Raw genomic sequence first — 15340 nt, 5'->3', positions numbered from 1 at the left:
TCGCTGGTGCCCGCCCTCCCGTCCGGCGATGCTACTGGCCGCCCCCGCGCCCGCTGCCGCCGCCTCCCATTGGCTGCCAGGCGCGGCACACTGGTGCCCGCCCTCCCGTCCGGCGACGCTGTTGGCCGTCGCCGCTGCCCATTGGCTGTCCGGCGTGGCACGCTAGTGCCCGCCCTCCCGTCCGGCGATGCTATTGGCCGCCCCCGCGTCCGCTGCTGCCGCCTCCCATTGGCTGCCCTGGTGCCCGCCCTCCAGTCTGGCGACGCTATTGGCCGCCGTCGCGCCTGCAGCTACCGCCCATTGGCTGCCCGGCGCGGCACGCTGGTGACCGCCCTCCCGTCCGGCGACGCTATTGGCCACCGCTTCGTCCGCCACCGCCGCCTCCCATTGGCTGCCCGGCGCGGTTCTCTGGTACCCGGCCTCCCGTCCGGCTATGCTATTGGCCGCCCCCGCGTCCGACTCCGCCTCCCATTGGCTGCCAGGCGCGGCACACTGGGGCCCGCCCTCCCGTCCGGCGACGCTATTGGCCGCCGCCGCTGTCCATTGGCTGTCCGGCACGGCACGCTAGTGCCCGCCCTCCCGTCCGGCGACGCTATTGGCCACCCACTCGGCCGCCGCCGCCGCCTCCCATTGGCTGACCTGGTGCCCGCCCTCCCGTCTGGCGACGCTATTGGCCGCCGTCGCGCCTGCAGCCACCGCCCGTTGGCTGCCCGGCGCGGCTCGCTGGTGCCCGCCCTCCCGTCCGGTGACGCTATTGGCCGCCCCCGCGCCCGCTGCCGCCGCCTTCCATTGGCTGTCCGGCGCGGCTCGCTGGTGCCCGCCCTCCCGTCCGGCGACGCTATTGGCCGCCGCCGCTGCCCATTGGCTGTCCGGCGCGGCACGCTAGTGCCCGCCCTCCCGTACGGCGACGCTATTGGCCGCCGTCGCGCCTGAAGCCACCGCCCATTGGCTGCCCGGCGCGGCACGCTAGTTCCCGCCCTCCCGTCCGGCGACGCTATTGGCCACCGCCTCGTCGGCCACCGCCGCCTCCCATTGGCTGCCCGGCGCGGCTAGGCTGGTGCCCGCCCTCCCACCCGGCGATGCTATTGGCCGGCCCCACGCCCGCCGCCGCCGCCTCCCATTGGCTGCCCATCGCGGCTCGCTGGTGCCCGCCCTCCCATCCGGCGACGCTATTGGCCGCCGTCGCGCCCGCAGCCGCCGCCCATTGGCTGCCCGGCGCGGCACGCTGGTTCCCGCCCTTCCGTCCGGCGACGCTATTCGCCACCGCCGCCTCCCATTGGCTGCCCGGCGCGGCTCGCTGGTGCCCGCCCTCCCGTCCGGCGATGCTATTGGCCAGCCCCGCGTTCGCCGCCGCCGCCTCCCATTGGCTGCCCGGCGCGGCTCGCTGGTTCCCGCCCTCCCGTCCGGCGACGCTATTGGCCACCGCCTCCTCCGCCACCGCCGCCTCCCATTGGCTGCCCGGCGCGGTTCTCTGGTACCCGCCCTCCCATCCGGCGATGCTATTGGCCGCCGTCGCGCCCGCAGCCGCCGCCCATTGGCTGCCCGGCGCGGCTCGCTGGTGCCCGCCCTCCCGTCCGGCGACGCTATTGGCCGCCGCCTCGCCCGCCGCCGCCGCCCATTGGCTGCCGGCGCGGCTTCGCCGTTCGTATCGCAACATTTGAAAGGAGGCGGGAGGCGCCGCCGGCAGGCGGGGGACCCGCGTGTCGGGGGCCCCGCTTTGGGAGAGGGGCGTCTCTTACGCTCCCCGCGGCGGGACTGTCCCCCCCGCTCCCCTCCAGGCATGAGGTCCGGCCGCCGGAAGCCCGAGAGCCCGAGGAGAAGCCCCCGGATCCCGCCCGGCTCCCCCGGCCCTGCCCCCCGGAATCTGCCCGAAGAAAGGGGACGTAAGCAATCAATCAATCAATCAATCAATCAATCGTATTTATTGAGCGCTTACTGCGTGCAGAGCACTGGACTAAGCGCTTGGGAAGTCCAAGTTGGCAACGTCTAGAGACGGTCCCTACCCAACAGTGGGCTCACAGTCTAAAAGGGGGAGACAGAGAACTAAACCAAACATACTAACAAAATAAAATAAATAGAATAGATATCATCATCAATCGTATTTATTGAGCGCTTACTATGTGCAGAGCACTGTACTAAGCGTTTGGGAAGTCCAAGTTGGCAACATATAGAGACGGTCCCTACCCAACAGTGGGCTCACAGTCTGAAAGGGGGAGACAGAGAACAAAACCTAACATACTAACAAAATAAAATCAATAGAATAGATATGTACAAGTACCGCTTCCGCCCCATGCCTGCTGGGTGTCCTTGGGAAAGCCCCTTCACTTCTCTGGGCCTGATTGAAGTACAGATTCATCCATTCAATCGTATTTATTGAGCGCTTACTGTGGGCAGAGCACTGGACTAAGCGCTTGGGAAGTCCAAGTTGGCAACATATAGAGACGGTCCCTACCCAACAGCGGGCTCACAGTCTAGAAGGGGGAGACAGACAACAAAACAAAACGTATTAACAGAATGAAATAAATAGAATAAATATGTACAAATAAAATAGAGTAATAAATGCGTACAAACATATATACATATATACAGGTGCTGTGGGGAGGGGAAGGAGGTAAGGCGGGGGAACGGGGAGGAGGGGGAGAGGAAGGAGGGGGCTCAGTCTGGGAAGGCCTCCTGGAGGAGGTGAGCTCTCAGTAAGGCTTTGAAGGGAGGAAGAGAGCTAGCTTGGCGGATGGGCGGAGAGAGGGCATTCCAGGCCAGAGGGACGATGTGGGCCGGGGGTCGATGGCGGGACAGGCGAGAACGAGGTACGGGGAGGAGATTAGCGGCGGAGGAGCGGAGGGTGCGGGCTGGGCTGGAGAAGGACAGAAGGGAGGTGAGGGAGGAGGGGGTGAGGGGATGGACAGCCCTGAAGCCCAGGGTGAGGAGTTTCTGCCTGATGCATAGGTTGATTGGTAGCCACTGGAGATTTCTGAGGAGGGGAGTGATATGCCCCGAGTGCTTCTGGACAAAGATAATCCAGGCAGCAGCATGAAGTATGGATTGAAGTGGAGAGAGACACGAGGATGGGAGATCAGAGAGAAGGCTGGTGCAGTAATCCAGTCGGGACAGGATGAGAGATTGAACGAGCAGGGTAGCCGTTTGGATGGAGAGGAAAGGGCGGATCTTGGCGATGTTGCGGAGCTGAGACCGGCAGGTTTTGGTGACGGAGGTAGATACAAGGTGATCAGGTTGTCCCACGTGGGGCTCCCGGTCTTAATCCCCATTTTACAGATGAGGTAACTGAGGCACAGAGTAGTTAAGTGACTTGCCCAAAGTCACACAGCTAAGTGTGCTCTGCACACAGTAAGCGCTCAATAAATACGATTGAAGTGGCGGAGTCGGGATTAGAACCCACGACCCCTGACTCTCAAGCCCGGGCTCTTTCTACTAAGCCACGCCGCTTCGCACATGAGACTGTGTCCACTCTGATTTGCTTGTATCCACCCCAGCGCTTAGCACAGTGCCTGGCACTGTGCTAAGCGCTGGGGTGGATACAAGCAAGTTGGGTTGGCCAAAGTCCCTGTCCCACGTTATTATTGCCTCATCTGCAAAATGGGGATTCAGTATCCGTTCTCTCTTCCCCTCAGACTGGGAGCCCCGTGTGGGACCTGATTATCTTGTATCTACCCCAGCGCTTAGTACAGTGCCTAACACAGTAGGCGTTGAACAAATACCACAATTATTACTATCGCAGTCTCTCGTCCCCCAGACTAACCATCACTGTCATTTTTCCCCACCCAAACCTTCTAAACTCTAGGACTACGCTCGCTTCTCTCTTCTGCCAAATTCTTAAAAATCAGCAGTAGCTCATTGATTTTTCTCTTGCTCCTGCCACTGGTTTGAATTGGTATTCTGTCTATTAGACAGAAAGTTCCTCAAGGGCAGAGAATTTATTGTACCTTCCCTAGACCTTAGGTGTTTTGTGTAGACTATCGATTGACTGATTTTTTTTTTCCCCCTTAGGAAGACCCCGTCGTCGTCCAACTCCCTCTCCCCGTCGGCGCCGGTACCGCCCAGGAAAACAGGTCCTTAAGGAAATCCGGCGACTTCAGAAGAGCACGAACCTCCTGATTAGGAAAACTCCTTTTGCTCGACTGGTGAGTTGACAAGGACCCAAGTCTTTGGGACCTTGGTGCTTCTAAAAAAAACTTTTGGAGGGCAGGGCCCAGATCTTATTCCTCTGTGGGCCCGATAGGCACTCTGGAAATAATGATGATGTTGACAGAGGGGCAGACTGGAGAAGCAGCATGGCGTAGCGGGTAGAGCCCGGGCGTCAGAACGTCATAGGTTTTAATCCCGGGCCTGCTGGGTGACCTTGGGAAAAGTCATTTCACTTCTCTGTGCCTCAGTTACCGCATCTATAAAATGGGGATTGAGTCGGTGAGACCGGGACCATATCCAGCGTGATTTGCCTGTATCCACCCCAGTGCTTAGTACAGTGCCTGGCACGTAGTAAACTCTTAACAAATGCCACAATCACTATTTTTATTAGAAGCTCCAGCTTTGGGATCCCAGTTTGGTATATCTTTCCAGATGGATGAGTCATTCCCTTCCCTCTTCGAGCACCTTCAAACCGCCAGGGAAATATCCATACTCCCACGGTTCAGGAGGCGCCCTAGGATCGAGAAAGAAACTCTTCCACTTGCCATCATCCACGACCTCTAGACTAACGTCCCCATTAGGGAAATTGAGGAGCAAAGGGAAGCTTCCTTCCCCGGCAGTCTCCCCCTTGCAACTGACTTTCTCTCCTCCATAGGTGCGGGAGGTGTGTCTCAGTTACACCCGAGGGGTGGATTTCCGCTGGCAGTCACAGGCTCTGTTGGCTCTGCAGGAGGTGGGGAAAGACTGGAGGGAATTTTGCTGATTTTTTAATGTTTTTTTTTTTGTGCGAGGAAAGGTTGGGGAGGTGGGGGGTGCTGGGAGACGGGGGGTGGATGGCCACGGGAACACTCCATACTCCTGACACCCAGGTTGACAATAGATTAGGGAATTTTGTAGTCAGAGAGGGTAGTGGCGTGACTGAGGAGAACTGAGAGGCAGGAGGCTTGGTTCCTGGTATGGAAAGAGAAGCAGCATGGCTCAGCAGAAAGAGCACGGGCTTTGGAGTTAGAGGTCATGAGTTTGAATCCCGGCTCCACCACAAGTCTCCTGTGTGACCTTGGGCAAGTCACTTAACTTCTCTGAGCCTCAGTTACCTCATCTGTAAAAATGGGGATTAAGGCTGTGAGCCCCACGTGGGACAACTTGATCACATTGTATCCCCCCCAGCACTTAGAGCGGTGCTTTGCACATAGTAAGTGCTTAACAAATGCCATTATTATTATTATTATTATTATTATGAAAGGGGCACTGGACAGCAGGAAGGAAAAGTCAGAGTTGGGGGGCCAGGACACCTGGGTCCTGGGAAGGAAGAAGGAGGTTGTGGTGGAGGGGTGGGGACGGACTAAGTCCTTGCGATGGGGAAGGGATGGGTCCATTTTTTTTTGATCCCGTGGCAGGAGTGAGGGTAACCTAGGTCCTTGGAGGGGGTATTTGCTGGGCTCCCAAATACTCCTGGGTGGATGCTGTGGGATGTCCCCTTTCTGGTGGATTTTGCCTCGGTGGCAGAGTGGAGGTGTTGGGGCTCCAAGGAGAACATCTTAGTCTCCCCCATAACTGTCTCCTCAACCTCTTCTCTCTGCCCGCAGGCAGCAGAGGCCTTCCTGGTGCATCTCTTTGAGGACTCCTACCTTTGCTCCCTCCATGCCCGTCGCGTCACTCTCTTCCCAAGGGACATCCAGCTGGCGCGGAGGATCCGGGGCATTCAGGAAGGCCTCGGCTGAGCCCCGGCACCCCGGGAACTCCCCTTCCGTGCCTCCCCTTTCCTTTTTCTTTTCCCTGTTGAGAATGCCCTTCATCCTGGTTTTCCTCCGTCTAATTTTCCCTCTCTGAACCTTTTATAACTATCCTTCCTAAGAAGTGGGGGGGGGGGGGGGGGGGGGGTCGGCGGCAGTCCTGGTTGTCACAGGACGGGTAGATATTCTGTGACTTTTATATTGTGGTAAAATTGTACTTTGGGTTTTAACTATCTGTGATGACGCCCGGAATTTTATGGATTTAAGTGGTAGCTAGCTCATTTTGAAACTACCCTATTGAGAGAGATGTCATTGTTGCCAAGATATTTCCCCCTGTTGGTACCGATAGCTCAGAGCCCATCATTTTGTAGTGGGTTGGAATGGCTTTTCCCTAGCCGCTGTAAAGTACACTTGCTCATGTTGGAGCTTATTTGTTACTTTTCTACCTATTACTCAACTTTCTGAGATCTGACAGTTTCTCTTATGAGCTGGTATTTTGCCACCCACAAGAGCTTGGTGCCCTCCTTGGGCTTGGAGTTTTTACTGAGCATTCCCTGCTCCAAATTCCTTACCCAAATGTTCAGTTACACCCAGGGAGGGGGACTTTGACCTGTTCTTCAGGGGCCAGATCTGTACATAGTATGTTAATAAAAGTGTTTCTTATATAAGGGCTCTCTTGCTGGCTCTTTATTGGGGAAGGGAGCTGGGGCTTCCACAGTTGAGCTGTTTTAGGGTGGTCTTGGGTTGTAGGAGAGCCCATTTTCTATGCTCTTGCGGGGTTTGTGCTGCTGGAATCATCCCAGCAGAAGCCAAGCTCCTGAACTCTTCATGTCACCTTACATTATGGGTAACCCCTCCACTGGGCAGCACTGCAATGACCAATTGTAATGGATCAGTGTAGTGCCCTGGTCTAGGATGCAAGAAACCAATAATAACAATAGAACAGACACCATTTTAAGTACTGGAGTAGATATAAGTTAATCAGGTTGGACACGGTCCCTGTCCCACACATAAGACTCACAATCTTAATTCCCATTTTACAGATGAGGGAAATGAGGCAGAGAGAAGTTAAGTGACTTGCCAAGGTCATACAGCAGACAAATGGCGGAGCTGGGATTAGAACCCACATCCTTCCAACTCCCAGGCCCGTGCTCTTTCCACTATACCACGCTGCTTCTTCAACATTTTATGCCAAGAACTGGACTAAATTCTGGGGTAGATACAAGATAATCAGGTCCCACATGGGGCTCACAGATGAAGTAGTATTGAATCCCCTTTTTGCCAATGAGGAAACTGAGGCACAGAGAAGTTAAAAGTTACCTGCCCAAGGTCACATAGCAGGTATGTGGTAGAGCCAGGATTAGAAACCGGGTCTGGCTCCCAAGCCCGTGCTTCTTTCCTCTAGGCCACGCTGCTCCTCGTGAGTCCCCGAGAGCCTTGGGCTTGATGGAGTTGATTATTAAAGCACTTTAGAAATAGGAGGTGGATCCGGTATGTCTGGAACACAAAACAGTTTGTTCTTTTGGGGTTTCTTAGTTACCCAGTCCAAGGATAAATGTTATTAGAGAAGGTGGCCGGGACTCGGTGTGGATCAGTGAGAACCAATCAGAACGGTTTGGAAGCAGGGTCTGGGAAGCAATGGAGAGAGGATATAAAATACAGCAGAGAAATGTTTTTTCTAGGGATTAGGATTTGGATTTGGATTTCCAAATCAGATTCTGTCCTCTTCTGACCTGAGGCAAAGGGTCCAGAAACTGGGTGTGGACAAGAAAGTGGCAAGCTGCAGACGAAACGGACCGAAGACCTCTCAAAGAATGTGAGGGGCCCATGGTGTAGGACGGGAAGTACTATCGAAGTAAAATCCTATTAGGGAATGTGTTGAGGGAGGCTAATTCTGTTTGGATTTAATATTGCCTGTGCAACTCAGTGAATGCAGTCCTCCTTGAACTGTGGTTTTCCCTCTATCCTGCTTGTCTGTTCATTAGGTGGGAGGGCGAGCAGGATGAGCTCAGGGAAGAGCTGTTAAAGGGAAAGAAGGGAGTGAAAGAGAGAGGCCTGATAGCTCTCCTAGCTAAAAGCTCCAGCCCCAGGGAATTGCTTGGGAGGGCTTGAATCCCCACTTGACCTCACCTGGAGAAGGGTGGTGGCAACAGAAGCGGTATTAACTTTCAGGGGTTCTCTTTGGGAGGGGTCCTGTGAGTAATGGAGAGTTTGAATCCCTGGACTTTCTGGGGCATCTGAACCCCCTTTAAAAGGGATGCTTTGGGTTTCCCTCGGGCTGGGGAAGGCCCAGCTCGCCTGCAACCCCCCCACCTCATCCAGAGGGTGACGGGCGGTGGCCAAGGTCTATTTCTGACTGGTTTGGATTGAGCTTGTCTAGACTTGGATGGGCTGAGACCACCCACTCCCTATTACGCTCCTCTCATTGGACTTGTCAGTACCTAAATAAGACATGTGGTCTATGTGGAATCTAGGTGGAAATAAGAAGACAGGGGTGTAAATCTGGGAATAGACACACCTTCCGGTCTGTCCCCTCAACGATGAGTTTGGACCAGGAATGAGTCAGGAACTAGAGAATCATTTTGGTTTTGAGCAAGAAGCAGTGTGACCTAGTGGAAAGAGCCTGGGCGTCAGAGCACCTGGGTTCTAATACCCACTCCATCACTAATCTGCTGTGTGACCTTGGACAAATCACTTATCTGTGCCTCAGTTCCTTCAATAGAAAAATGGGAATTCAAACCTGTTCTCTCTCCTACTTATACTTGGAGCCCCATGTGGGACTCGATTATTTTGTATCTATCCCAGCGCTTAGTTCTTGGCACATACAATCCCTACCCTCTAATATAAGATGTGTTTTCATCTCTCAGAAAACCCTGCAAGTACAACTCCAGGACCGATGTGGATCAGGTTGCTTAGACTTTATTGATTACTGCATTAAAAGAATGCACAAAGTTGCCAGATTTTCATTTCCAGTGGTGCCAGGGCCTTACTGGGTCCTGAAGCTTCTGGCTCTTCTCCCTGGGGCCCTCAGATCCTAGGTAGTGCTGGGCTCTGGACCCTCCCCTTCTGTGTGGCACTTTTATCCCTCAGCTCCCCTTTCTCCGAGGGGTTGGTCGCAGGGGATGCAGTGCTTTCTGTCAACTCGACAGCCGTGGAAAATTCCTGAGGCGAGAGAAAAGAGAGGGAGGGCTCCTGAGCCTCGGTTGAGTGGGGGAGCACTGAAGAAGTGGGGCATGAAGGAGGAATGGAGGAGAGATTCAATCCAGTGGTTTCTCCAAGAGGGAGCTGAGCACTCAGAAAAAGGATTTTGGAGTTCAGGGGTGTGGGGCTGTGTTTGAGAAGCTTGAAATGTCACTCCTGGTTGTGACAGGATGGATGGTTGTGGGGTGGCTTCTGTGTTTCTTGCTTCGAATTCCTCTCTCGACAGGGCCGGATGCTTGAGCGTGGGCACAAGGAACAAGTTCTTCACGGCAGGAGCTCTGCCCAGGGGAGGCCTAACGCCAACCGACTCACTGTAGCTCCATCTCGTCTGTCTCTCCACCAGTCCCTGGCCCACATCATCCCTCTGCCCTGAAACTCCCTCCCTCTTCATATCCTACAGACCACCACTCTCCCCAGGTTCAGAGCACATCTCCAAGAGGCCTTCCTGACTAAGCCCTCATTTCCCCTATTCACTCTCCCTTCTTCATTGCTTACGTACTTGTGTCTGTGCCCATTAAGCACTTGTTATTCACTCCAGCCCCACGGCACTTTATGTACGTATCCTTATACTCTATTTCCCCTAACTGTAATTTATTTTAATGTCTGTCTCCCCTCTAGACTATAAACTCCTTGTGGGAAGGATCATTTGTATCAACTCTGTTACGTTGTACTCTCCCAAGCACTCCTCTGCTCACAGTAAGCCCTCAAATACAATAGATGGAAAGTCTGTAAATCTCAAAATAGAGATGCAGACTCCTTGTAGGTGTTCAACAAACATAAGGATGATGAAGATGAATTTAGCTAGTTTAGAATTTGGCTAGTTTAGAATTTTATTTTCATCATCATCAATCGTATTTGAGCGCTTACTGTGTGCAGAGCACTGTACTAAGCGCTTGGGAAGTACAAATTGGCAACATATAGAGACAGCCCCTACCCAACAGTGGGCTCACAGTCTAAAAACAGTGGGCTCACAGTCTAAAAATTTTCCATGAGAGGTCATTTTTTTTTAGCTGGGCAATAAGGGCAGCTAGAAAATGAAGCACATGAAGTTTGTTTTCTAAAGCTTTTGGAGTATAATGGTGTGGCTACTCTGTGCAGAGTCTGTACTAAACATTTAGGAAAGTACTATAGAGTTAATAGACACTATCTCTGACACACATCCCTGACTTCAAGGAGTTTGCAGTCTAGTAGGGGAAGCAGACAGAATAATTTACAGCTAGGAGGACAAAGAAAAGGTGGTTATGTACGTGAGTGTTGAATAGGATGTGTGAGTGCTACATATGGAAGTGAGTAAAATGTGCACAGTTGCACGGAAGGGCTGAGATAGTTTGGGGAATACAACTTGGGGAGAAGAGAACATTAATCAGGGAAGGTCTCTTGGAAGAGATGAGATTTCAGATAAGCTTTGAAGCTGGGGAGAGCTGCAGTCTGGTAGATGCGAAGGGGGAGGGTATCCCAGGCAGGGGGAAGAGTGTGAGCAAAAGACTGGCACTGGGAGAGACGAGAACAAGGCAGTGATTAATTAGTTTGAGAGCGGTGAGGAATATGAGCAGAGGTGTAGGGGGAGAGGAGGGTAGATAAATAGAAAAGAGAGAGCTGATTGAGTGCCTTCAAGCTACTGGTCAGGGTTTCTGCTTCATGTGCAGAGGAATGGGAATTCATTAAAGATTTTTTGCAGAATGGGGAGATGTGTACAGAAAGACATTTTAGAAAAATAATCTGGACAACAGAATGAAACAGTGGGGAAAATTGAGGCTGAAACAGTAGTCAAGCTGGACTATGACCAGTACCTGGACAGGGTGATTGTCATTTTGATGGCGAGGTAGAGGCAAATCTGGGAGATGTTGTGGAGGAAAAATTCAGTAGTAGACTGAATATAGGAATTGAGAGAGAAGATGAAGTCAAGGATAATGCTAATGTCCTGGGCCTCCAGAACAGGAAGAACGGGGATTAAGGAAGTGATTGGCAGAAGTTGCAGGAATCCTCTGAGCTTTTGACAAATGGTTCCTTCCATCACAGCCTCTGCAGTCTCACTTGGGATGGGGGTTCAGCTCAGACATCACTGGGGGGATGCTCCACAAAAAAGATGCTCAGCCTCTCAACATTCCTGCCCTCTTCCTCCAAAAGAGGGGGCATCACCATAGAGTCACTTCCTTTGCTAAATCCAACCCTGTTTTTCCCCTCTGGATCTCTAGGCTACAGCTTTGGGACAGAAGAGGGTTGGGCTTGGCCCCGGGGGTACCTTTCCAATTGTTCTTACCACTGTCTCCAGGGCTTTGGATGCAACAGGAGCAGAGGATGTAACATTCCAGGTCCCAGAGTGGAGGGGAAAGAGACAAGTTACAGTTAGTTTGGGTTTTTGTATCAGCTAAGGAACATAGATTATCTCCTAAAACAGACACCTCCAGGTATTCACATTTTCCTGCGCTAAACAGTCCCCTTGATGAGTAACCTTCTGTCTCTTTAAATTTCATTTGCATTATCATTTCCAGCAATTTACATAGCATGAATTAGTCTGCATTTTTCCAAATGTATTGAGGGAGAAAAAGCCTTAAATTTGACCTGACTTTTTCCTCCACTGTACTTTCCTTTCTAATCTGGGCTCTGCCACTTGTCTGCTGTGTGACCTTGGGCAAGTCATTTTACTTCTCTGTGCCTCAGGTTCCTCATCTATAAAATGGGGATTAAATCCTCCTGTCTCTACTTAGACCGTGAGCCCTATCTGGGACAGGGACTATGTCCAGCCTGATTGCCTTTATCTATCCCAGCGCTTAGTCCAGTGCTTGGCAGATACTGATTAACAAGAACCGTAATAATAGATTTCCCAGTCCCGCACACAAAGCCTAACAGGCTCTTTCCTGATACTTGGTTCTCCCAAGCATATATTTCCTTCCTGAAAAGAGCACTTTTCTGAAGTTACTAGGTACTCTGATGCTCCCAAATAGCAAATTAAGACTCCCTATTGTACTTTCCACCCCTCCACCTTCCTATTTATGGTCAAGGAGGGGTTCTAGTTTGCTTCCTTTCAGGGCTAGGCCTCAGAAGCAATCCTCTTGCTTCTCCGGGAATCTTGGGATCACTGAGGGGAGCCTGAGTTTGAGAACGAGACCGATGAGCAGGCTGTTTCATCCCTCTCTGACCCAGCCCAGGGGACCTGAGGGTCTAAGGGAGTAAAGGGGAGAACAGTGGTGAAGCTCTGGGGGCGCAGGTAATTTAGTTTGGAGGTTATGATTCCTGGATTCTTTTCTGAGGGGTGACTCGTCAAGTGGGCTTGAGTGAAAAATCACCCGGTATCTGTTTCTCCAAAACACTTATTTTCTATCTACCGCTCTATATTGACTGGGGAGACACTGAAATATTTGTCAGTGGCTTGGAGAGTCTGACAAAATGAGTAATCCAAGGATCACTGCTTTGTCAAGTGGTAGTTCTTACCGCCTGCATCCAGGGTGTCCATAGGAAGGCCATTCAAGGAGCCACGGATCCCACAATAGACAGAAAAAGCCCAGCATTAGTACGCAACATTGCCTCTGCCCCAGTGACCCTGATCCTCTCCAGTTCTTCAGGTATGTTTGGAGGAGGCACACCAGTGTTGGCCTGTGGCTCCTGGTATGAAGTCTGGACAATCAGGATGCTCAGCCACATTCCCCAAGTGCATTGGGTTCTAGGAAACCCCAGGCCTCTCATGGACCAGACCCTCCCACACCTTAAATGGAAAATGAGCAATCAGCCACTGATTATGAACCCCAAGTGTAGTTGCTGTGACAACCACGGACAGCCTCGTGGAAGTGTTGTCCCTGCTTTGGGTCAGCAGGGACATTGCCCTCTCACAGTCCTACTGTCACGCTCACACACAAAGCCCTCAACTGGGCTGCAAACCCGGCCTACTCCCCCTTGATAAGAAGGAAAGGTGCTTACGACGGCCTGTGGTGGGAGAGCCAAGTCAGAGCCGGCATGGTGGTCAGTGTCCACAGGGGCCCGGATTCCACGTAGAGCAGGGAGAGAAACCAGAGTTGGATATTTAGTTAAACCTCTGTATCTTGTAACCATCCTCTGTGGGAGAATTGTTGGGGAGGTGGGACAGGGGGAGGGGAAGATAGGTAGACCTAACCCCACTCTAGATATTCCAGTTGGAAGGAGTGGAGTTGGCAGGGAGGGTGAGGCAGGAACCCAACAAGATCCTAGGAAACTTGAATCGTCTAAGAGCTGACCAAGGAGGGGGAGAGAGAGAAAGAGAGAGAATGTGTGTGTCTGGTGTGAGGTGGAGAGATGGAGAGCAAGTGTCATAAGGCCTACAAAGACACTTCAGTGGGTCCCTTCACTGGGACTCACAGACTCCCTGCACCCATCAACCTGTATGTCCTTGATTTAGCATTTCCTATGGGTTAGATAATAATGATAATAATTGTGGTAGTTGTTAAACATTTACTATATGCCAAGAACTAGGGTAGGTACAGGATAGTCAGATCAAACCCCGTCCCCATCCCATCCAGGAGTCCCAGTAATGTCAACGGTTGGGAGGAATGGAGAAGCTGAAGAACTACATGGTGAAATTATGATGGAAGGGATTCTTGGGGCACTGGATAGCCCTGAAGATATTATGGTCTCTGGGAGTTTCCCAGCTTTAATATCCTTCCTCTGATGTACCCCTGAAAGGACTTCCTCCTGCCCAGCTTCTCTGCCCCCAGTGACCACAGGTAAGGGTCACGACTGTTGGAGTGAAGCTTGAGACTGGAACTGCTCATTAGCAGGCACATGAGGTGGATTTGGGAGTTTAAGGGAGGAGAAGCCAATACTAAAGAGATCATCTTTAAGGAAAAGGTGGAAACAGGGAAGGCACTGACGACTGGGGGAGGGTGGATTACCTGAATTGCACTCAGGGAGAATGAGTGAGGCATAAAGAATGGGTTAGGGAGAGAATAGGGGCAGGTGGCAAAGAAGGAACTTGGCAAGGGAGGAGGGAGACCTTGGGGCTGGTGACCTTCAGGTTAAAACAGTTGTTCATGGGGTTTACAGAAGGAAAGGAATCCAATAAGCCGTAAGCAGGAGAACTGACCCGGCGGGACACCTGAGAGGCAACTGAGAATGCTGGGGGGTGGGCCCGGCTTTAACCACTGAATTTGGGGTGGGGGACAACTGTCTTGCAGGGGCAGAGAGGGCGTGGGGATCAGTGGAAACAATTCCCATTTCTGCCCGGTTTCTCTCTCCCCCCTCAGGAAATGCATAGAAACGAGATTATAATACACACACACATATGTATATATATGTATACACACACATATATATGTATATGCGTATATATGTATATGCATATATATGTGTGTGTATACGTATGTAATATATGTGTATATATACGATTGAATGAATGAATCTACTGAAATGGAGTCTACTTCTTTGCTTGAATCTCATCTGCATCCTCAGAGCAATAGATTGTAAGATTCACTACTGTCTGTAATGAAGCCTAGGGCCAAATTTCCCTGGATTCTGTCCCCCTCATCCCAGTGGGTGAAGGGCAGGATGAATACACTGCTTTGAATGACAGATCTGATGAGTACAGACTCAAGGCAACAGTGAGATGGTGAAGGAGAAAGGATTAAGGATGCCTCCTTCTACATCCCAAAAGGATGCTACCTCCCAGGGTGGGGTCCACAGGACCAAAGGTAACTTGGGGCCAGGTGAGGTTCTCTGTCCCCCATATGAGGTCCATTCTAACTTGAACCCAAGATCGCTGGCAGCTTCCCAGTCCTTCAGCTGGCTCCAGTTAGCTTTTTACAGGTCAGGGAGTGGGAAGGGGCCAGAGAATCAGTGGGTGAAGGCAACAGGTTTCAGATGAATAGGGCAGAGCAGGTACAGAGGGGAAGAGAGAAATCACCTCACCTCCAACTTTCAGGGTTAGTGAATAATCCAGCAGGGTTTCAGGGTGCAGGGGAGAGAGAAATCCAAGTTAGTCTTCGAGTCTGGTTGGACTTATAAATTACATTAATTGTCTAGATGGAGACCACTGACTGAGACATGACCCCTTTCCCTGACCACATCCCGCTCCCCCTGTGGAATAGGGAAGCTTTTGTGTGAAAAGGAAGCCGTCAGGTCTTAATTTCAATTCAGTTCCCAAAGTGTCACCTCTCACAAAGGCACATGTTAGAGCCGAACTGCAGTCGGCTCCTCTTCCCAATCATGCTGGGGTCTAGAGTGCTAAAGCCCTACCCGTGATTTATCCTGTTTTGGGCTTTTAGGATCCTGCTCTTGGAACCCAAGGATTGTTCCAT

The 15340-nt window shown here is 52.0% G+C and overlaps 1 protein-coding gene and 1 long non-coding RNA gene across 3 annotated transcripts; one reads left to right on the top strand and one right to left on the bottom strand.

The window, feature by feature from the left end:
* Positions 1-1717: 1717 nt before the first annotated feature.
* Positions 1718-5992, top strand: CENPA (centromere protein A). 2 transcript variants are annotated; one of them, XM_038751677.1, is made up of 4 exons: positions 1718-1883; positions 4006-4139; positions 4799-4876; positions 5730-5992. In XM_038751677.1, the coding sequence occupies exons 1-4, from the start codon at positions 1781-1783 to the stop codon at positions 5862-5864; spliced, it is 450 nt and encodes a 149-aa protein (XP_038607605.1). In that variant the 5' UTR covers positions 1718-1780; the 3' UTR covers positions 5865-5992. The 2 variants fall into 2 exon arrangements, with proteins under 2 accessions (XP_038607605.1, XP_038607606.1); XM_038751678.1 differs by lacking the exon at positions 4799-4876.
* Positions 5993-8788: 2796 nt separating this feature from the next.
* On the bottom strand, positions 8789-13126 carry LOC119932551. The gene is made up of 4 exons (XR_005452333.1): positions 12993-13126; positions 12510-12512; positions 11338-11351; positions 8789-9038 (listed from the first exon to the last, which is right to left on the bottom strand). It is a non-coding gene; the product is annotated as an uncharacterized LOC119932551 (long non-coding RNA).
* Positions 13127-15340: the final 2214 nt, after the last annotated feature.

Source organism: Tachyglossus aculeatus, chromosome 9, assembly GCF_015852505.1.
Source record: "Tachyglossus aculeatus isolate mTacAcu1 chromosome 9, mTacAcu1.pri, whole genome shotgun sequence".
NCBI lineage: Eukaryota > Metazoa > Chordata > Mammalia > Monotremata > Tachyglossidae > Tachyglossus > Tachyglossus aculeatus.
This window is presented reverse-complemented; position numbering and strand designations above follow the sequence as displayed.

Excerpts from the sequence above, each read along its gene's own strand:
- CENPA (XM_038751677.1), top strand. The coding sequence starts at position 1,781 with ATGAGGTCCGGCCGCCGGAAGCCCGAGAGCCCGAGGAGAAGCCCCCGG. Across the intron at positions 1,884-4,005 it reads TCTGCCCGAAGAAAGGGGAC|GAAGACCCCGTCGTCGTCCA; the intron begins GTAAGCAATCAA and ends TTTCCCCCTTAG. Across the intron at positions 4,877-5,729 it reads CTCTGTTGGCTCTGCAGGAG|GCAGCAGAGGCCTTCCTGGT; the intron begins GTGGGGAAAGAC and ends CTCTGCCCGCAG.